At 41.9% G+C, this 21109-nt stretch overlaps 2 protein-coding genes across 4 annotated transcripts; one reads left to right on the top strand and one right to left on the bottom strand.

Annotated features, from left to right (window-relative positions):
- Positions 1-3414: 3414 nt before the first annotated feature.
- LOC116946228 (hyccin 2-like) lies at positions 3415-17367 on the top strand. 3 transcript variants are annotated; one of them, XM_076070577.1, is made up of 11 exons: positions 3415-3534; positions 11467-11544; positions 12396-12497; positions 12976-13161; positions 13562-13642; positions 13758-13873; positions 14014-14109; positions 14246-14359; positions 14498-14585; positions 14674-14833; positions 15145-17367. In XM_076070577.1, the coding sequence occupies exons 2-11, from the start codon at positions 11503-11505 to the stop codon at positions 15912-15914; spliced, it is 1755 nt and encodes a 584-aa protein (XP_075926692.1). In that variant the 5' UTR covers positions 3415-3534; positions 11467-11502; the 3' UTR covers positions 15915-17367. The 3 variants fall into 3 exon arrangements, with proteins under 3 accessions (XP_075926692.1, XP_075926696.1, XP_075926688.1); XM_076070581.1 differs by having other exon boundaries at positions 3434-3591; XM_076070573.1 differs by lacking the exon at positions 3415-3534 and adding an exon at positions 4477-10275.
- Positions 17368-17514: 147 nt separating this feature from the next.
- NDUFB3 (NADH:ubiquinone oxidoreductase subunit B3) lies at positions 17515-21109 on the bottom strand. Its single transcript, XM_032961246.2, has 2 exons — positions 20793-21109; positions 17515-17778 (listed from the first exon to the last, which is right to left on the bottom strand). The coding sequence occupies exons 1-2, from the start codon at positions 20960-20962 to the stop codon at positions 17625-17627; spliced, it is 324 nt and encodes a 107-aa protein (XP_032817137.2). The 5' UTR covers positions 20963-21109; the 3' UTR covers positions 17515-17624.

Below are 21109 nucleotides of genomic sequence, written 5' to 3'. Positions count from 1 at the left end.
AAATCACAAATAAAATTAAAATAAATCACGACGTTTCGAACGCAACACAGGCGCTCATCATCAGGTGCAAATGGGGCAAAACACATAGCGAGGGAACACACAGAGGGACATCACACACAAAGCACACAGAGAACGGCAAACTGCATGGAGGCAAATACAGCAAGAAGATGGGAGACGCGAACTCAACAAACCTTAGAAATCTTCTTTGGTTCTTTCGGTAAAGTCACGTAGAATGAGAATAAAATAATAAAGTAATAAAATAAAATAACACAATAAAATTCTCACGACGTTTCGGCCACAACACAATTGGCCTTCAGTTGAAAGGAACAGACCCTCAACTTCTGTTCCTTTCACCTGAAGAAGGCCACTCGTGTTGTGGCCGAAACGTCGTGAGAATTTTATTGTGTTATTTTATCAATTTATTATTTTATTCTCATTCTACGTGACTTTACCGAAATAACCAAAGAAGATGAATTCTTGCAGTCACAAAAGCTTTAAATCGAAATTTAAACCTTAGAAACATAATGCGATGCAAACCATTCGGCCAACAACACAGTAAGACACTAACCTGGTTGACCACGAATTTCAAAAGACTGCTAAATGTTGTGTTATTTCTACATACGTGACTTTACTGAAAGAACCAATGAGTATAGTAATTCCTACATGTCCCTAAAGCTTCAATTCTTCTGGGCTGGGTGGTGGTGGGAATCAGGCTTCAAGTAGGAATCCGTGTGGGTGGGTTTCCTATAGACAGAATGCCCCAATGAGCCATCAGGTCTCCTCTCAAACAGAACATTCAAGAATGGTAGCTTGCCATCTTTCTCCACCTCCATGGTGAATTTGATGGCGGGATGTCTGGAATTTCAATTCCAGACAATTTCAATTCCAGACATCCCGCCATCAAATGTGTCCTGCCCAAGCCCACTTTCCTGAACAGACATCTATATCTCTGAATCAGCTCAGCCTCCCATAAATAACGTGATAAACTCCCACGTGTTTTCCAGTTGTGTCTCTCCGACAGATGTCTTCATTTGTTTAGCGAACCTGTTCTCCGTGACTTTATTTCTGCTCATAAATAAGCCACAATTCGTAGCCTTTCAATCGTTTCCTGAAACTCATTGGCATTGGTTACAATTCCTGTGATCAGCAAATTTCTAATGGTTAATGTATTCTCCACTTATGTTTCAGTCTGAATTTATCCATTATTTTCTGAAATCTTGCAATTTGTCAGTAATTACTCTTGGCTTGAGCATATCTCCTAAAAAATAATTTGTAATTGATGCATAGATTCATCGTTACATACAAATGCATGCCTCTGAGCTGGAGAGAGAGAGGAGGGAGTAGGTGTGTGTGTGGAGGGATAGTGGGGGAACAGAATAGGCGATAGGCTAAGAGGGAAGTAGAGATGCGATATTTAAAGAAAGTTACGTTATCTTCTTTGGTTCTTTCGGTAAAGTCACGTAGAATGAGAATAAAATAATAAATTGATAAAATAAAATAACACAATAATATTCTCACGAATAATATTCTCACGACGTTTCGTTACGTTAATTTAGTTTAAGCATAGTCTCATTCGCAAAAGTGTCGTGTCAGTAGAAGATCATGATTGCTGTGTATAATTCCAATGGAGTAATTTTCAGGTAATTTTCGAATTGTCAAATTTGGACCCAGAAGCCAGAACACAGTGGCCTACTTTTGCGAATTACCTCAGGGGACCTTTAACGATCACTCTGAAGGAGACAGTCTCTGGATTTGAGTACATTGGGCTTAAGATTTGCATTGAACTGCCCATATAGGACCCACCACTGCGATCTCTACATTGGGTCAAACTTAACATCTCTTAATGATCGACGGCTTGTGCATCAGATATGATTTATTCACGATGTACTTACCAAAAAAATCAGCAGACTACCTACTGGATCTCCTCACTGTTTCGAATAACAAATGTGACCTAAGGTCCTCGCTCATTTACCAGCTTCACATTCCTTATTGCCGCACAAATACTGGAGGAAGGGCCTTTGCTGTTGATGCCCCCAGGGTCTGGAATGCTATTGCCAATAATCTGTAACTTGGATCACTACCTGTGAGATCTTCACTCAAAACTGCTCTTTAGGAGCTGTACACTCCTAGCTGCCACTGCTATGCAGGGTGGCCTGAAATCAAATGCATCCAGGGGCGGAGCCACAGGGGGGGCTGGGGGGGGCCTTTGCCCCCCCTGAAATTTTGGGAAAGTCGGTAATCTGGATAACCGGATATCCGGCTGCTGCAAAATGCTGGCTGCCACCTTGTGCTGCCCTGCAGGCTGCTTGAGCGGCAGCCTTTCGAACTTATCGAACTTATTAGCCACATCAGCGGCTCCGACCTATTAATAAACTCCGCGTTCAAATCCAATAAAATGTATTTTATACATGTGTGGCGCCCATTGAAAAAACACACACTGGATATCTCAGAATATTGAAGTCCGCCCTCCCAAAGTCAAAATCCTGGCTCCGCCGCTGAATGCATCGCTCCGGATGACCGCTGCAAAGTATGATCTTGAGTTTTGATTATAGTGTGCTGATCTTTAAAGGTGCATTGAATTTTTTTGATAATCCTGCTGATACTCCTGCTGTTATGGAGTGACTCATGCTGCCAGCTATGGCTGCAAAGTTTAGTCGTACATGTTATGTATATCGTTTATCGTTAAATTTTAATCACAGTTTCTATGATCACTGTTACATTGTTCCTCATGCTTTTTGTTATTGTCTTTTTTCTTACTGAAAAATATTAACGTATTTTAATGAACTTAACTCGGCTACATTAATAAAGCGATTCAAAGTAATATCAGAAGACGCAAAATAAGGTGACTTTGTTACACAATTCTTTATTTGATGCAACGTAAACAAATACAGTTCTTACAAAAATTGTTTTCTGATGTATCAATGTTTTTGCCCATCCCTAGAGGGAAAGGGATTAAGGGAGCAGAAAAAGATTAAGAAAGGATTAAGACGGGCTGCTACCCGAAACGCCGCTCATTCTACACGTTTCGTGCAGTGTTATTGACTAATGGGTTTGATATTCTTGGTTCTTTCGGTAAAGTCACGTTGAAGGGAAACAATAAAATAATAAAATATATATAAAACAATCATATGAATCACTGCAGTCACGAAAGCTTTAAGTCAAAATGTAATGGGTTTGAGGGTTTTTTTTCTATAAATTTGAGCAGGAGACATCAATTTTGACTTAAGGGCAAATAATCTTGATTTGAAGCTTTCGTGACTGCAGGAATCCATACTCTTTGGTTCTTTCGGTAAAGCCACGTAGGGCAAATGCTTAACGGGAAAGTCGAAACAGGGGTGGTGTGGGGCGGGGGGATAAGATAGGGGGAGGGGCTTGAGGGTAAATGGGAGGGGCTTGATGGTAAATGGGAGGGGCTTTGTTGGGAAAGGGGAAGGGCGAGGAGGAGGGGGGAGGAGCTACGAGGGGACCTGAGTTTCGGCCTCAGCCCCGGCTCACGCCGCCTTCCGTTGCCGCGCCGAGCGACCTCTGCCCCGGGTGAGGAGGGCAGGAGATCCGCAGGGTGGAGCGACCGCCTCACATTAATCAGGCGATGTGAATCCGTGTTGTTGTGCGCTATCATTTTGTAGCGATTAGTCGTGGTGGTGGTGGTCGGGGGGGGTTTAGTTCGCGTTCGTGTGGCTGTGGCTGAAACAGGAGAGCCCGAGACCGACACCGGCCCCCGCGGCGCCTGGGCCCTGTTGGACAGCGGCGGCTGGGCCCTGTTGAACAGCGACAGCTGGGCCCTGTTGAACAGCGGCGCCTGGGCCCTGTTGGACAGCGGCAGCTGGGCCCTGTTGAACAGCGGCAGCTGGGCCCTGTTGAACAGCGGCGCCTGGGCCCTGTTGGACAGCGGCGGTTGGGCCCTGTTGGACAGCGGCGCCTGGGCCCTGTTGAACAGCGGCGGTTGGGCCCTGTTGGACAGCGGCGGTTGGGCCCTGTTGAACAGCGGCGCCTGGGCCCTGTTGGACAGCGGCGGTTGGGCCCTGTTGGACAGCGGCAGCTGGGCCCTGTTGGACAGCGGTAGCTGGGCCCTGTTGGACAGCGGCAGCGAGGCCCCCGACTCGCTCCCCGCCGCTGAGACGCGTTGTTGAACAACTCGCAATTGTGACATAATCGTCCCGTTAATGTTGCTTGCTCTCATTATTATTACTACTATTGCACTCGTTTGTTACCGTCAACCTATGGCAGGAGTCAATGTACGGTAAAGAGAGCGGCGCAATGTGTGAATCTGTTGGCCGTGGCGGACGAGTGATTAATATGTATGCGCGGTGTGTATCGCCGCGCGCGTGTGTGTAGGAGGAGGAGGGGTGTCGGAATTACTGTAATAGGTGCTCGCTAACTCCGTTTAACCAAACAACGTGTTCATTGTTGTCTTTGCACCTATTGTATGTTTTGGTCGGGGGGGGGGAGGTGGTGTGCGAGGGAGCGGTGGCGCATTGGTTAGCGCACTGCGCTACGAACCCGGCGGCCAGAGGTTCCATTCGCGGTCGCGGAAATGAATCGGTGGCGAGCGATATTACAACCGGTCGTGGACCTCGCTTAAGTCGCCGATCACCTTTTAAACGAGTACTCGGTGTTGTGGGTAAACGTCAGCACTGGGGAGAGAAACGCGGTTGAGTGTGGTGTTTGCTGGCCATGCCATTCCGTCTCGCATCGACCTTGATAGGTGTTCACTATACCAGCACTTAGCCCCAAGAGTCAAACAGCGGCTGTACGTGAAATGTTTGCCAATGTATAACTCTTGCCTGTATGTGTCCGTGTCGCGTGTCTTTAACCGCCAGTGGCTGGACTACAGCAATTAATGAAATTTCGCCGATGACATTTAATTATTAATGCGCGTCATTGTGATTTCAGTGTGTCCGTGGGGTTAAGCACGCGTCTGTCTGTCTATTCGTGCGTCTTATGCGAGCAAGTGGCACACGTGGCATTGAACCTGGCCTGCTTTACTCTTAGGCGTGCGTCTTATGCGAGCAAGTGGCACACGTGGCATTGAACCTGGCCTGCTTTACTCTTAGGCGTGCGTCTTATGCGAGCAAGTGGCACACGTGGCATTGAACCTGGCCTGCTTTACTCTTAGGCGTGCGTCTTATGCGAGCAAGTGGAACACGTGGCATTGAACCTGGCCTGCTTTACTCTTAGGCAAACCCAGTCTAAACATTCGTATTAACCGCGATTGCCATAAACATGAATTACATCACCACCTCGGGAGACAAACAAGCATGTAGCTGCTTGTCCCACTACAGTGTCGTTTGACGTGGTGGTGGTCGCCTGTACACTAATAGGTACTCGCTTGTCAACGCTTTTACCAACAAGTCTTTTGTCACTAACGCCACTTTTACTACGAATACTGGGTAAGCAAAACTGGCTCTTTAAACCCCGTGGCTTTTGAAAAATAAAGTTGTATTTCGGAAAGAATTCGGATGAGGCTGAAGGTTAACGTCTCATTTACCAACATTGGTATGAATGAACGAGGCCATGCCGGCCTGTCCATTGACTGAAGCAGAAATACGTGATTGGCGTTAGGGTCAGTGCTCGTGAAATCCATAATATGACTATAACCAGGTTAGTATCTTACGGGAGTAATACCTTAGTTTACTCTCATTGTCACAAAAGGACTTGTGGTACATTATAAAGCGGAAGTTCTGAAGAGCCTTACATTTTTATAACGACACTTTTTTTTACCCTCGTGGTTTAAATATGGTGAGTTTAAATCATGTTAATTGAAGGGGCCGCATTAGTTTTTGCATTAAGCTTTCTTAGGCCACACAAAATTAAGTATTGCGCACATTTAAGTGTACATACCTTAATTGTTATCATACCCTCTTGCAGTATGCATTTGTATGCATTAACTATATTGATTTTAAGTAGTATTTCAGATATTCCTCTGTGGATATCGTGTGTTTTATCGAAGGAGCTTCAGCTTGCTGGTGGAAAGTGCAGCACCTGTAATGTTGCAGATGGTTATTCCACATTATGTATGATGTAGACCCATTGTCTTTTTCCTGAATTACAATGCCAAATCCATAACATATCTACAGTATTGGTCTTAGTGGTAGGCATACATATCTTTATATTGACTTGGAGACTTTTCAATATGAAGCACAGTATATGTAGTAAACAACCGCTTGCGTACGTGACAGCACATCAGAAAATAATGGAAAAGCACATTTGATGAAATGCCAAAGTGGTGGTTTTGCTGAGCTGTTGTAGTTTAAGGAAATTAGAATGGAGCGGTATCTACCTCCTTAACTAATGGCTTCAGTGTAAAGGGTGCCGTGCACAGTATCATTTATGTTGATAAGCACAGTGTTGATAATAAATCACATTCAACAACTACTTTCGCAAATATATTAATTTACATTCCTGGCTCAAAAATTATAACGTCCATGGTAAGTAGCTGGAAAGTGCTATTTGACAGTTTTAACACCAGCAGCATAGCAAATTACGTTTTAGCATTTATCCGTCCCTAGGACGGAAGCTGTAATATTTACGAAAAAAAATCTAGCAGAGTATAATTGTATCTTGTGTAAATTTAATGGCAGTGACTCTTGCACGAAAGAATGTCATCAAACACTACACTGCATTTCACTGTAGCACTGTATTAATGGCAGTGATGCTTGGACAAACGATGTCATCAAACACCTCACTTCATGTCACTGTAACACTGCATTTAACTGACCTTCAATTAGCGTTTTGCCCGTCCTAGGATGGAAGCTGTAACATTAAAGCTGTACATTTGCGTTTTCTTGCGTGAGTGTACATTTTTTTAGGAATTGTTGCACGTAAATATTTTTTTCTTAACTTAAAAAATGAAACATCGGTATGCGATATTGTGTGAATCTCTTGCACTGTATTAATGGCAGCGATTATTGCACAAAACTACGTCATAAAATACCTCGCTTCATGTCACTAGCACTGCATTTAACTCACCTTCAATTAGTTCAAAATCACTGCTCTGATACTTTATTTTTTTCTTCTTTCGCTCACTGAGGGTTGTAATCAATTTGAATTCGATACACTGTCTGGAAAATCACGAAGAAATGTATATATTTGATCATAATTTAGAAGCAAAAATTAGACTTACCTTTTGTTTCAAGTGCTGAATAAATAAAGACATCAAATACACTTTGTTGCTGCGTAGAATTATTTATTTGATTAACTTTAAATAAAGAAACGTCAAATTGAAAGCGAATTTGCGTAAAATTTTGTATTGCTTATGATAGTAATAACCGTGGGTGGGGAGGCTTCGTTTGCAGTGACGTCAAATACGGATGTAGCACTGTGCTGCATATATAATTTTTTTACCGTCACTTTCTGTAAAGAAACGTCATATTTGAAGCGACTTTGCGAAAAGAAATATCTTTACGCTCGACCTTCTTCCGCGTGAGTGTAAAAATCCACCCGCTCATGATTATTATTAATGACGGGGGGGGTGTGGCATGTGGAGTGACGTCACGCGCGTTACACACATTTCTGGGCTATTATAGTAGTCATTTAAACAGTCGGTGGACCACGTGGTTGTTAGGTGCCAAGAGGATAGTGGATATGCTAAGCATTCAAGTTCTGAGGATAACATTTGTTTTTAATCCCTCAAGCTACATGCAAATATAGTTTTTCAGCAGTAAAATTAGAACGGTTTCACCTCCCATTGTGTTAATGCTTGTTCAATGTTTTAATATCAGAAAAGTGCATTATTTCCCTCGCCAAACCAGCACCCAGAGTACTCCTCTCCTTTGTTGGCCCTAAGCCAGTGGTGGGAAAATCCACATTCTGATGGCAGGGTACAGTATCCACAGGATAATCACTATTTTATCGATACTGTATTTATAGAAGATTCGTTTGGCGTGTTGTGAAATTAATGTTTTACTAGTAATATTAATCAAGACACAAGAACATAAGACATTTTTTTACAGTTTAGTTTGGATGGAACACAAAATTGTGTTACTACTGATGTATGATATGTACAATAGATGTGTGACAGGTGTATTAAATGTTGGAGTTGAATAACTTAAATAGACCAAACACCCCAGACTTTCCAAAACCGCAGAATTATTCACTGGTGCCAGACTATACACAGTTTTAAAAGTCCATAATACAGGTTTTTTGGGTTGGGTCGTGTAAATGTATATGCCATTAAACCCGCCACCACTCGACACAGACAATTAGTAAGGTTTGTCACGTAAACAGAATACTTTTAAAACTGCCAATACGTTACTAGTACAGCACACTGGTGTGTTGGAGATTAACGAATTGGCATTTTTAATAGTGTAACTTTTGTTCTTGTTACAGGGTGCTATATTCTTTATGAACTAAAGTCTTAATTTGGTTAATTTAATTGTGCATATTAAGCTGCCTATTGGGAAAGCTTTCACGTTTTCTGTGTGTAGGGGCAGACAATACTGTATTTGGATTAGGGGCTTAATGCTTGCAGCTTTTAGTTTGTTCATCCATTCTGAAATAAATGACATTGGAGTAATGGGAACTGTACATCTGCAGAGGTGTTTGTTGTGTTCCTTCAGTTGGAAGAAAAACAATTATACTGGTAGGAACGAAGTTGTAAACTGAGTGTACCAGCCTGCAATAGATTAATGTGTCCGTCCGTCCCCTTTCAATACTTTAACGAAGTGAAATCTCGTGCTGTTGGGTGTAAAATCAGCAATAGACAGCGCAGAGACTTGATATGTCTTATTGCACCCAACATTTGGAAGTAACAATGTCATAAAATTGCGCAAAATTCCAATGTGCCTACCAGCCCACCCTGCAGGGACCTGTTATATACAGTGTGGATTAGTAAGAGCTACAGCACAATAATTACTTCTCTATTTTACAAGCAAAATTAAATGTCAGTCGAGCTGATCTTCTCAAGTGCCGTAAATGTGTGTGGCTGTTTTATTGGTAATTTCAAGTGCAATACTGCATATTTCCATGTTCGACAATATAATCCCTTTTTGTATCCACTGTTGGATGAAGGTGACCCCATGACATGTGGGTCGTGGGAGTCTGACCATAACTCCACCATGTTGGGTGGTGCAATTTGCTGAAAGGACCATACAGGACAGTTTAGATATAATTTGCCACTGATGTTAGCTGTGGCTGAGAGCTGAACTCCACCTGCTGGATTCATAGCTTAGTGTGTTAATTACCATGCCACCATTGCCCCACTTGTTAGAAATATGACTGTTTTTATATTACAAACCATTGTTGAATACCTTCCCACCCCTTGCATAAATTTCCTACATCTCAGACATTAAATAAATTAGCTGCTTCATAGCCTTTTGGTTTCTGAAATTTGCTTGATGCCACATTTCTCTGTTCTTTGGTTCTTTCGGTAAAGTCGCGTAGATAAAAAAAAAATACCACAAACTCGCGACGTTTCGATCGCAACACAAGCGGTCGTCATCAGGCGGAGAGAAAAGGGGGGGGGGGGGTAAGCCTCGAAATGCAACTCTTTATAAAGGTTTAAAATGGGCGTAGCCCAAGTGTCAGAAGGAGTAGGGGGGGAGGACAAGAGCCGCGTAACAGCATGAATGGACGAGTTAAAGTTGTGAGTGGATGGGGCACAAGAGCCGCGTTGCAGCATGAACGTACGAGCTGCTGCCCTAGTTGACATGCTACACACTTGGACTACGCCGCTCAGCTCGAGCTCGTACGCCCATTTTAAACCATGATAAACAGTTGCATTTAGAGGCTTTACCCCCCTCTTCTGTCCGCCCGATGACGACGGCTTGTGTTGCGATCGAAACATCGTGAGTTTTTGGTTTAAATTTTTTAAAAATTATATATTTTTTTAAGTGACTTTACCAAAAGAACCAAAGAATATGAATTCCTGCAGTCACGAAAGTTCACAGTTATATAAATGAGAAATATTGTTGTGCTTCATGCAGTATTATACCCAGAAATGCTTCTCCTCTTTGGATGTGGTGTCTCATGTTTGAAGTGCAGCTGAAAAAAAATGCATAGCATGTTAAGTCACTTCATGGTGTGATCTTTATACTTGCCATTCATATTTAATGTTGCTTTTTTAGTTACATCATTGTGGCAAGCTTCACTACCTTTTTATTACGTCTTTAATTCAGTTATTGCATAATAAATAAGTTATATCAATGGCATGGATCAGAAACATGGTTATTCATGAAGAAATTTAGCAAACTTGGAAGTGTTCAAAGAAGCATGAAAAATTGCATGCTTGGAATTACATTGAGAAACAGAAAAAGACGAATCGGAGAACATAAGCAGGTTTAAAACGCATAACACGTGGCTCGAAAGGATGATTGCTGATGTTCAAGAATAATTACATAGTGGTGGCCAAGGAATGGAGCACATCTGAGTGTCGACTGGGGAGTGAGATTCAATTATCTCATGCAGATGTTCGGTGGATTATTATACCACGAGGTCACAAGAGGATAGCGACTTGTGGAGGCCTTCAGCCATGAACTTGAGCATGGCCAATAGTAATCTAGTGTGTGAAAGCACCTGTTTGCGCTCGTGTTTGCGTAGTATTTTTTAAGTGCCCACAAAAAACAACTCATTGTACTCAAATATAGATTGGAAAAATGTTGTGTTGTTGTTTGGAGTTTATACGTTTACAGCATGAGGTAAATGTTGCTGCTTTCGTGAAATGACATTAAAAAAATAACATCTGAATAAATAAACAGTTGAATTCCTGTCACTGCGAGGAAAGAAATATCTTGACGTTGTGGCTCGCTGGCCTTAACAATATTTCCTTTTGATTTAAAGCTTTCGTGACTGCAGTAATTCATATTCTTAGTTTTTTCGGTAAAGTCACGTGACTTTACCGAAAAAACTAAGAATATAATATTTCCTTTTTCAAGATAACACAGCATGCACACACAGCATTGTGCCTGCCTTTGCATTTATGATACTTTGTCCAACAATATTTTACTATTGGTTATGTCCTTTTGTTTTTTTATCCAAATTGTCTGGCTTTTAAAACATTAATTTACATTTTAATGTTTGCTAATCATGGAACATATATATAAAAAAACGAACTATTACATTAAACTTCGTTATGTCTTTTCATGTCTTGGAAAGGACATTTAAAGCCACCTGGAATATTGTGTATTGAGTGGGCAAACTAGCTTACAGTTTAAAATTACTGCCCTTGGCCATAAAATATTTTTCTGCATTGTAAATGTTTTGGTTTCCAGACTTTAAAGCAAAATATTTCTTTCCCAAACACTGATATTTACTGAACAATGTGAAACATACAAGTAGAGAGATTACCAAATTAGACACGTCAGCAGTTACACATGCTATGTCATCCTGTAATCAGTGCTGTGCACCATGTATTCATGATTGCACATACACGAATGCCACACACAGCTGGACAGATTTCACATCAGTCATATGATAGGGAAATACAAACATGTATTCTTTGTTAATCTTCTCTGCCCTTTGTTGTTGCAGGATAGGCCTGGGGCTTTTAGAAAAAACGTACCAACCATGGACAAGGGTGTTGTGGAAGATTGGCTTTCAGAGTTCAAGGTACAAAGCTGTATGTGCTACATACATGTGGGCCTACATGTGTTTTGGCAAAATATTACCAACAATGAGCGATGTAATTTTAATTAATGTCACTTTATTTTATTATCGATTACTGATCTGGTCATTTGTTAATGAAGTGAAATAAAAAGAGAAGCAGGCTGTTCTCACGCTGGGTGTGGCAGGCGGTGGTGGCTGTGTACGCCTGTAATCCAGCACAGGACACGAGGGTTGGTGGGTCTCACACATGTTGTGAAACTCCCTTCCTGTGGGTGTTGAGGTGCCATACATTGGCTCGCCAGGAGAAGGCAGTACAGCAATTGGACTAATTTCCATCTGTTTATGCCCTCTGGTGTGAGGTTTCGCCAGGTGTTCCGATCTCCTGCCACTTGTATAAACACTCTTTGATTAGCTTAAAGCATCTTTTAAAAAAAAGCACTTAATGCAGGAACTGTTGGAAAAGAGTCCTATGTTTCGGTGTGGCTTTCATGGATAAGTAAAAAGAAATCTTAAATATTATTGAGCCAATTTTTTTCTGCTGAAATCCCTTGTGGTTGATAATAAAAAAATAACATGCAGATCACATTTTTTAATATAAAATTTAGAAACAGGTTTCTTGGATCCTGTCACTATTCTAAGTGCTATAGCTTTTTAGCATTTATCAACAGCCTTAGTTTGTAAAATCATAATGGGAAAACATTGAGAAAGTAAGTTTTGGCTTTGTCATTGCTTGACCTTGTTATCCAAGTGTGTTTTTTTTATAGTGGAAGTATTGGTTAAAAAATGTACTTGGTGGTGTTTTTCCCAAGACTTGTAAGGGAAGTGAAATCTGCCTCTATAATGTGTCTCTACAGGCTCTACCAGAATCCTCAATCTCCAGCTATGCAGTGACAGTCCATCAGAAAACAGCTCTCGTGTCTGCACTTTACAAAGTGATAGGAGCGCTAAACAGCGAAGTATGATGGAGCAGAAAGTGCACCACGCAGACATAATACTTTTTACATTACCCTTTCTGTCATCAAACGATACTTTATGAATGTTTTCTACTTGGTCATCTGTGTACAGCAATTAAAACTTGAACCTTTCAAGTTAGCATTATGACTCTCACTCTATGGTTAGAATAAAAAATATATTTTTACCCTGAATAAATTCTAAATAACTTAAAAATAACATCATGGCATAAATAGCAATTGTACTTATGAATGTTTAATTGTTGTACAATTTCCTCAGTGGCCCTTGACCACTGACAGAGATGAGCAAGGACCTCTAGTCCATTTGGGCAAACAGATGCTTAGTTTTAAACTAAAGATGTTGTTAAACATTTGTAAATTGAGGAAATCGAATAATTTACTGGTATTTTAAACGCAAACTGTCGACGCTACATTTAAACCAAAAGTGACGTTTTTTTCCCATCTCATATTGCTCGTTTTACAGCTGCTGGAGCCCGTGTGCCACCAGTTGTTCGAGTTTGTGCGCAGTGGAGAGGCTCGCCTGCGCCACTTTGCCCTGCAGTTCTTGCCAGCGCTCATCAGCCGATACCTAGCGGGCAGCGCGCCTTATGGCCTCCGTGTGCAAAGCCACGGTTGTGTGGATGCCCTGCTGCTGGGCCTCTATAACCTGGTGAGGAGTCATGCTGTGTGCACGTAGGCTGTACGAACTGCATGTGCATTCATGACAACATGTTCACAAAGCCTACGTTGCACCCAGCATGTTGTCATGAGTGCACTTGCAGTTCACAAATATGGCAACAGCTGGCCATTCCCATTTGATGTTTAGTATCACACACACACACGTGGTATATTGTGTAATATGTGTGTATCGTGCATGTTGAAATATTTTACTTAATTATTCATTTTATTATCTGCAACTATTTTTCCCAATATGTTAACACATTCGTAACATTATTTCCTTGTAGTGTAGCGACATTGATCCATGAACAAAAGTATTAAGTCAATGACAGGATACGTTGGTTGCATTCATAAGAGATGAAATGTAATTGTTTTCATTCTGTCTTATTCAGGAGATTGTGGAAGCTGATGGAAACAGCAAGGTGCTGGCCTTCACCATTCCCACACTTGCCAAACCTTCTCTTTACCATGAGGTGAGCCTGGTGCAATAAAAAATATATAAATGTATAAAACAGTATTAAACACTGACCAGAGTGGTTTGGTCTTGCTTTCTATCATGCTGCTTGTGTTGATTATGTCTGCCTTTAGCCTGGGAGTTTGGGCTCCATGGCAATGATGGAAGCTGTATTGTCCGGAAGAGAGGCAGTGAGGGTTGCTTATGCTGGTCCCCTGCCACAGAGGGAAGCTTTCACTGCTCAGAACAGGTGAAACACCAGCAGTCACAATGAAGTTCACTGCATGCATAAATGTGAGCACATACAAAGTCATAAAGCACGTTGCTTTGCAGGCGCTGCATTGGGTTTTTGCAATTTCACTTAATGTTGTGCCGCATTTGTTTCGTCAGGTTTGAGGTTCTGAGTTTCCTGATGCTCTGCTACAATGCAGCCATTGCTCACATGCCTCCGTCTTCCCACCAAGCCCTGTGTCACATGTGTTCTCGGTAATGTATTTCCCTATTCTGGTAGTTTGTACCATTACCATTAGAATTCTAAAATGTTTAATAAACATAATGTGTATATGTAGCCACATTGAATCGACTGTGGGATTGCTTATTTGTTTTACACTTTTCTGTCCAGGGTGTGCGTGAGTGGCTTCCCACGGCAAAAGAAAAGGTGGCGGGAGCACCGTACCAAGATATCACTGTCGCCAGAGTTCATTGTTGATCTCTTAACAGGCGTCTATTATTCTATGTATGTCACACTGCAGTCGCATATCACTTTTCGACTGTAATTTTTATATATGCATAAGTTTAATTGAATGCCGCCTGCTCATCGTTTGTATGCAATGCTGAAGAATGTTGTGGGTACACTTGACTTTTGGTTTTGCAGATATAATGGACAATGGGTATTGGGACAGGAGGCCTTGGAGGATGTGCTGTATAGAGCTCAGCTGGAGCTATATACTGAGCCATTGCTGGTGAGCCCTCACTACCAAAATTAGTCACTCACCATTGCAAGGCATTTGCACAATTTGACGATTGTTTTCGTCTTTCACTCGTCTTAAGGTGGGAAATGCAATGCGCAGCTCGCTGAAGAACAGCACGCCTGAAACCATCCATCAGGGACAGCAGTGCATACAGGTGGACGTCACGCCTACCTTCCGCAGGCTGTCTCGTGGCGCAGTAACGAGCGCGTCCATACGCCGTCACCGCTGGCGGAAGGATGGTCAGGAACATTTCATATCACCGTTGTTTACACTCGCGTTCATTAATTTATCAGCTGACCTAGCACTTGCGTGGTATAGTTCACGTCATGGAAAGGCAGTTTTAATCGATTTTGTGTGAAAGAAAAACTGGTCACCTATAGCAAATGCCTTGAATTAGTAATGTTTTTTGTGATGCATGGCATGAAACTGCCCATAACATTGGTATTAGGGGTCCTGAATGTATTGTTGTGTGATTGCGTTTTGAGTTGCATGCAAGGAACTGTCCCACCTAATTTTGCATTTAAATTGTCATTGGGTCCTGTGTGTGCAGTGCTGGAAGAGCAATCCACAGAAGACAGTCTGCAGGTTGTAGAGGCTGATGAAGGATTTTCTTCACTAGCGTCAACTTCCAGCCATTCTGCTTCAGCCAGCACAAGCAAATCATTTGCTCAAAAATCCAGCACACGGAAAGTAGAAATAGTGAGTAACTGGGTAGGCCGAGGCGAAAAGGGTAGCAAGGGTAAAATGAAAAATTCACCTCTGGCCTCTCGGCATGATACTAAGCCAGCAATTACAGATTTAGTAGCAGATTCCATTTCACACTTTAAAGGTTTAGGTGAAAAAGATGAACATTTACCCTTGCTAGGACTTGCAGCAGCAGGCCAAACCAGGAAGTGTTTTCCTCCATTGGCAGGCCACGGGTCCTCTCCCCACTCAAAGTCAGATGCCAGTGAGGTAGCTACTGAGACGAGTTACTTACAGCAAGACAGTATATCAGCAACAGCAGATACAGAAACGCAGAGAGTGAACCTGAGTCTCAGCATGTCCACACTGAAGCCAAGGGAGTTTAGTTTGAGTTCTGAATCTGCTGCCATCCATTCATGTGAGCATAATTTAAGTGGCGCCAATGCTTCTGACCCACTGCTGAGAGCCACCGACGACATGCAGGAAGGAAGCAGCGAGATGAACACTGAGAATGTGGGGCTTCTGTCTGCCAGCAGCCTGCAGGATGTGAGTTTGGAACTTGTCGAGTTTTCTCCCAGCCACCAGCTCAACCAACAAGCTCGCTCACCAAGCTTGAATGCTCATCTCATCACTTAAGTTGAATAGTTTAGCTGATGTAATATTATATTGTTTTTATTATATGGAAACTGAGGCAATCCTCTAGCCCATCCATTAATGCTTTGCCACCAACAACATTGTACTCACCTGGTTTCATATACCAGATGGGACATTGAATATAAATATTGTACGTCAGTGTCAGAGTAAATCCATGGTGCATTTGTGTCCAGCCTACTGGATCCTTGACCTCTAAATCTTGTGGTTTAGCCGTGATTAGCAGTAGTGGTTTTGCTGTTCAACTTTAGTTATATTAAGGTGCAGAATGATTCATTTTTTGTTAAGTTATATATATTTCCAATCAGCCTCAACCTCTACCTCTTTGTAATATCATTATAGTTGCTTGTATATTGCCAGATTTTGCCACATGGAAAGCTGAGATAAGTTCACATTGGCTTGGTAAGGTGCCATAGTTAAATTACCTTTATTCCAATTACACTGTCTATTTCGAGTTTTAGTGTGGTAATCGTCATCTGAAGCGGTTATTTGTGGAGATCAGGTACACAAAGTGTAATTTTACCTGTTCTCGTTGTTGGTCTTCCACGTGTAAGCCTTAAGTCAGTTGTGTATATTGATAATGTATTTGGGTATTGTTTCCAATATTTTATTGCTCTGTAACATACAACGTAGAAAAGTGACTCCTTAAACATTCCCAAACCGAAATTATTTTCATAAAAATTCTCACCTTTGTACTGTCATTTTTTCTTTTTTGTGTTTGAAAGTAGAATTTAAATATAACCCAAAGTAAAAGTATTCATTTAACGCAATTACAAGTCGTATTAGCGATTGTGATCATTTTGAATGTGTAAGGAAATTGTCAAGGAGTAATGCAATCCCAGTACTATGTTACAAATGCACTGAATGTAAATGTTTTGATGCACTGTATAGCTATTATCCATTCCTTTATTTTATTGTTTACGGGCAGTGGGTTGTCACACTATAAGCAATGCATAATATACATGCTTTACTGGATTGTATAGGCAAGCAGTTGTGTTTGTGAACAAAGTGTCAACTTTTATTTATTTATTGTGCATTTATTTATCAGTAGCACTTTTGGGTTTTTGATTAGTCAATGTTTATGCTTAACCTAAAAAAATGAATTAACATATTTTGGCATTCAATGTTATACTATCATTTGTTAACGTTGATATATACAAGATAATTATTTAGACTGCACCGTCTAGAGGTTGGTATTGATCAGTTGTTAAAATTATTTGTGCAAGAAAACTATATTGTCATGTTAAATTAGTGAAACCCCTTCATTTGATTTCACCAATATCTCTTTCGCAATAAGAGTATAAATGTAACAAATTAAAAAAATAATTTTAAAGAACTACACTACTGTGTTTGAGAGCTGATATTTAGGCTTGTATGTATATTCTGTAACTATCTCTGATCCATCTGTTGAAAATTAAAGCTTTTTGTGAAAGTAGAATATTTAAACTTGCATAATTGGTTACTTGTGAAAAAAAATGCCTTCCTGGCTTCATGTCAAAAGATATACAGAAGTGCAATTTGAATCTAGACTGAGACAGTGGTAATGCAATGCAAGCGTGAAAATAATGCACAATACACGATGAAATTAAGCTATAATTTTATTTCACAATTATGGAGAACTGCTGACAGTTTTGTTATATTTCAGTACAGTACAATGCTCAATGTTATCTGTGTGCATGAGTTGCCGGTGATGAGTTAGTGATGTCCTCCCTTGTTGGGTGGAAAAACGGTGTACTCGACGGCCAGGGCCACCGCAAATGCTGCAAAGCCATACTTGAAGCCCTTGAAGACAACTTTCCAAAATGTAGGTGGGTTGGCAAACGACCCACTGTATCGCCATGCTTCATTGCTGCAAAGAGAATACAGAGCACGTCATTGACATGTCGGAGTGTGAGCTGTGTGTACACTACTTGCCAAAGATATATTGCTTTACAAATTAGACTGATGTAGTACATACTCTTTGTTTTTTTTTCGGTAAAGTCACGTAGGTAAAATAAAATAAAAAACAAATCACGATGCTTGAGGCAACACAAGCTTCGCTGCAGCGATCTTGCTGGTGGAACACCTGAAGACGGAAGCTTGTGTTGCCTCTGAAACGTCGTGATTTAATAGTTTTCTTTATTTTATTTTACCTACGTGACTTTACCGAAAAAAAAACAGTGAATCCTTGCAGTCACGAACGCTTCAAATCTAGAATAAATGATGTAGTACAGTTACATTTGAAATGGTTTCAAATATAATTTTGGGAGAATCCAGAACATCAATGTTCTTACTAAGATGAGAAAGTGGAAGCCTTTAGCCAGCAGTAAATAAACGGCTGCTTTTGAACAGTTTACGCCAAAAGTGCAGTAAAATAACATCAAAGGCTAAGATTGGCAGATCCCAAAGACTTTAGTTGCGATTGAGCATCACTTAACCCAACAAGGCCTTTCGAGACTCATTCTCTCAGCTCCCTTTCTGAAATTTGTCAAAAGTTCCTCTTGCCATTTTTGTTAAAGGAGAAACCCCAACTGGGAATTACACTCGTGGGTTTGCTTAACTGAGCTGGAAGTGCATTATGATTGCATGTCATGCATGTAATGCACTCAATGTCAACACATTACAAAATAGACTTGGGTATGAATCGTGTCTTGGTATAATTTTTGTCTGCCATTTGCATTTTACCCGAGGGAAAATTCACTTAACTGTACTTAAAGGTTTTTAAACCGGATAAATTGGCTGGTATACGGTACAACGCTAGAAGTCAAACGTCAAATGAATATTTTAAAACACTAGTTTTACACTGAATAACTTGCACCTGGCGCCAAATATGCCATCGGCTCATTCGACGTCGGAACACATGGAAGATATCACGCTTTTGTTTAGTGTATTACTGTACATAGAATCTATATACAGACCTTAATCTGAATGTCCTAAAAACATCCGGGGTACTTCCTGACAAGGTATAAGGAGGCTGAAATTTGGCCCCCAAATCTCGATTAAAGTGTCCCATGAAAATGTCATTCAGAAACCGTTTAAAATATAAGTGCGCTTTTTTTTCTTTGATAGAGCGTTGAACAGCAAATAAAATTAATACTCTAATACGACGTTTCGATCGCTACAAAAGCAATCGTCTTCAGGTGGGAGAGAAGACGATTGCTTGTGTGGCGATCGAAACGTCGTGATCTATTAATTTGTTCTACCTACGAGAACCATTGCTCTATATTTGATTGTCTTTTAAGATATTTCGGATTAAAGCGGGTTTTTAACTAAACAATACACATTTTCTGATGTTCAAATCTCAATAATTAAAAAGCGGTCTAAGATAGGAGCTTCCCCACTTAGGGTTAAGTTCATTAATTTATGTCTAATAAAAAAAAGAACGGAATCTTTAAATCGAAGGGTTTCCGAAATACAAGTTGAATCAAGTCAATTTGTTTTTTTTCCGTGGAAAAATAAAAATTTGTGGAGTGTTGGTGTCTGATCGTAGATAAAACAGTAAAACAAATCATATCAGGTTCATTATATTTCTTTAAAACTTTTGCCTGGCGAAGACAGGCTTTAAGAACTAGTATAATTTAATCTTATATAGAAATGAAAGTCTGTTCCGAATAGAAATCCTACAACGTTAAAGCTATCGCCACCAAGCTTTGGCAGGGTTACCTTTTAAACCCCCGCAGAAAACCTTGGGTACATGGCGAGCCAACAGTTAATATAGGGGGGCCCGGAGCCCCCCAAACGGCATCCCACACGCTCCCAGGGACGTCACCATCCCTAACCCCGCACATCTTAACAGTTACACAATTACCCCTAATCAAGTTAATCGAACAATTGCCCCAAAACCCGTTGGTGATTTAAATTAATGGTCAAACTCCGTGAGCACGCACGTCGTCTTTCCGTGCGAGACAAATGGCATCATTCGCGCTTTAAAAAAAAAGCTTCGCTATATATCGTAACCCCATTGTGGCACGTTATCTTATACATTTATTACAGCCCCCCCCCCCCCCCCTTGGCACGGCTAAATCTAGTATGCCTTTAACCAATACAACTCAAAGGTTAGTATGCCTTTAACCAATGCCTGAAGGTCGTAAGAGGGGGAATCCGGTAATTCCCCTGACGTGTTGAAATTCACACGCTTCAACCCACGCTTTTCATGACCGCTTTCTGTCTGGACAGTGAATAATTATCCCCTTTAGTCAGCGAGAATTTCCACTTTTCTGTATGGGGGCAGTTCTATCGCAGGATTGCTGCGCTGCATAATTCATTATTTTGTGATGAGATAATTGTACTCTTCGAACAGTGTTGACATGAACGTGCTGTCCCGAGACTTCATGATTCACCGCACACAACCACCATCCCGTGACTACCGTGACTCAAACGCCGCCGGCGGAAACGACGACGACTGTCAACACCAGTCTTAGCGACTGGCCATTGGGGCCTAACACAGGTGCTTACCCTCCTCCTACCATAAACATCAAAGTCGTTTCGATGTGACCACATCGACTACCACGAGCCTGGTTACACAATCCACCACTATCTGCAGCCGACACCGCAAGCAACACTAAGGGACTTTATGAGGGCCGTATCAACAACCACCATACGAGCTTCCCTCAGCGACCTGACATGCATCCCGAACGGTACTAACCCCCCTAAGCTCCCCCTAAATGACCGCTTCAAACCTTCCCACGCCTTTGGGCAAGGGGGCGCCCCGGGTGCTTAGGAATTCAACAGTCGCGTGACCGCGGGGTTCTTCCCTTGGTTCCGAGTGTCTTTCACTGCTCGCCGTGGGGGTCCCCGTGTGTCCCGTGGTCCCGTGGTCCCGTGTGTCCCGTGGATCCCCGTTGGGCAGTGGAGGGGGGTGGGGGGGGGGTGTTGGTCTCTAACCGGATCCAAGGGTCCCGCAGGCCGCGCTTCGCCAGCCGCCGCTGCACGACCTCCAGCGGCGTCCCCTCCACCTTCCACGTCTTCCAGTCCGGCATATCCACGCCGGGCACGTTCCCGCGGACCCCGTGGGCCCCATGGGCCCCGTGGGCCGTCTCGTGTCCGTGAGCCATGGGCGTCTCAGACAAGAGAATGAAGCCGGTGCGGAGGACGAGGTCACGCCGAGGCCTTCCCCCTTGGTTGCGATGCTGGTGGTGGTGGTGCTCGTGATGTCGCTATGCGGACGCAGTGCAGGATTCGTCGCCCGCCTCATTCGCCAC

This window comes from Petromyzon marinus, chromosome 2 (genome assembly GCF_048934315.1).
Source record: "Petromyzon marinus isolate PM22_M1 ecotype Great Lakes invasive population chromosome 2, UKy_Petmar_22M1.pri1.0, whole genome shotgun sequence".
NCBI lineage: Eukaryota > Metazoa > Chordata > Hyperoartia > Petromyzontiformes > Petromyzontidae > Petromyzon > Petromyzon marinus.
The sequence above is the reverse complement of the archived record's forward strand: the minus strand, read 5'-3'. Positions and strand labels throughout refer to the sequence as shown.

Coding starts and splice junctions, on each gene's coding strand:
- LOC116946228 (XM_076070573.1), top strand. CDS start 10,171: ATGAAGAAATTTAGCAAACTTGGAAGTGTTCAAAGAAGCATGAAAAAT. Junction 11,545..12,395: donor ATTGGCTTTCAGAGTTCAAG/GTACAAAGCTGT, acceptor GTGTCTCTACAG/GCTCTACCAGAATCCTCAAT. Junction 12,498..12,975: donor TAGGAGCGCTAAACAGCGAA/GTATGATGGAGC, acceptor CTCGTTTTACAG/CTGCTGGAGCCCGTGTGCCA.
- NDUFB3 (XM_032961246.2), bottom strand. CDS start 20,962: ATGGCTCACGGACACGAGACGGCCCACGGGGCCCATGGGGCCCACGGG. Junction 17,779..20,792: donor CTGCGGGACCCTTGGATCCG/GTTAGAGACCAA, acceptor TTCTCTTTGCAG/CAATGAAGCATGGCGATACA.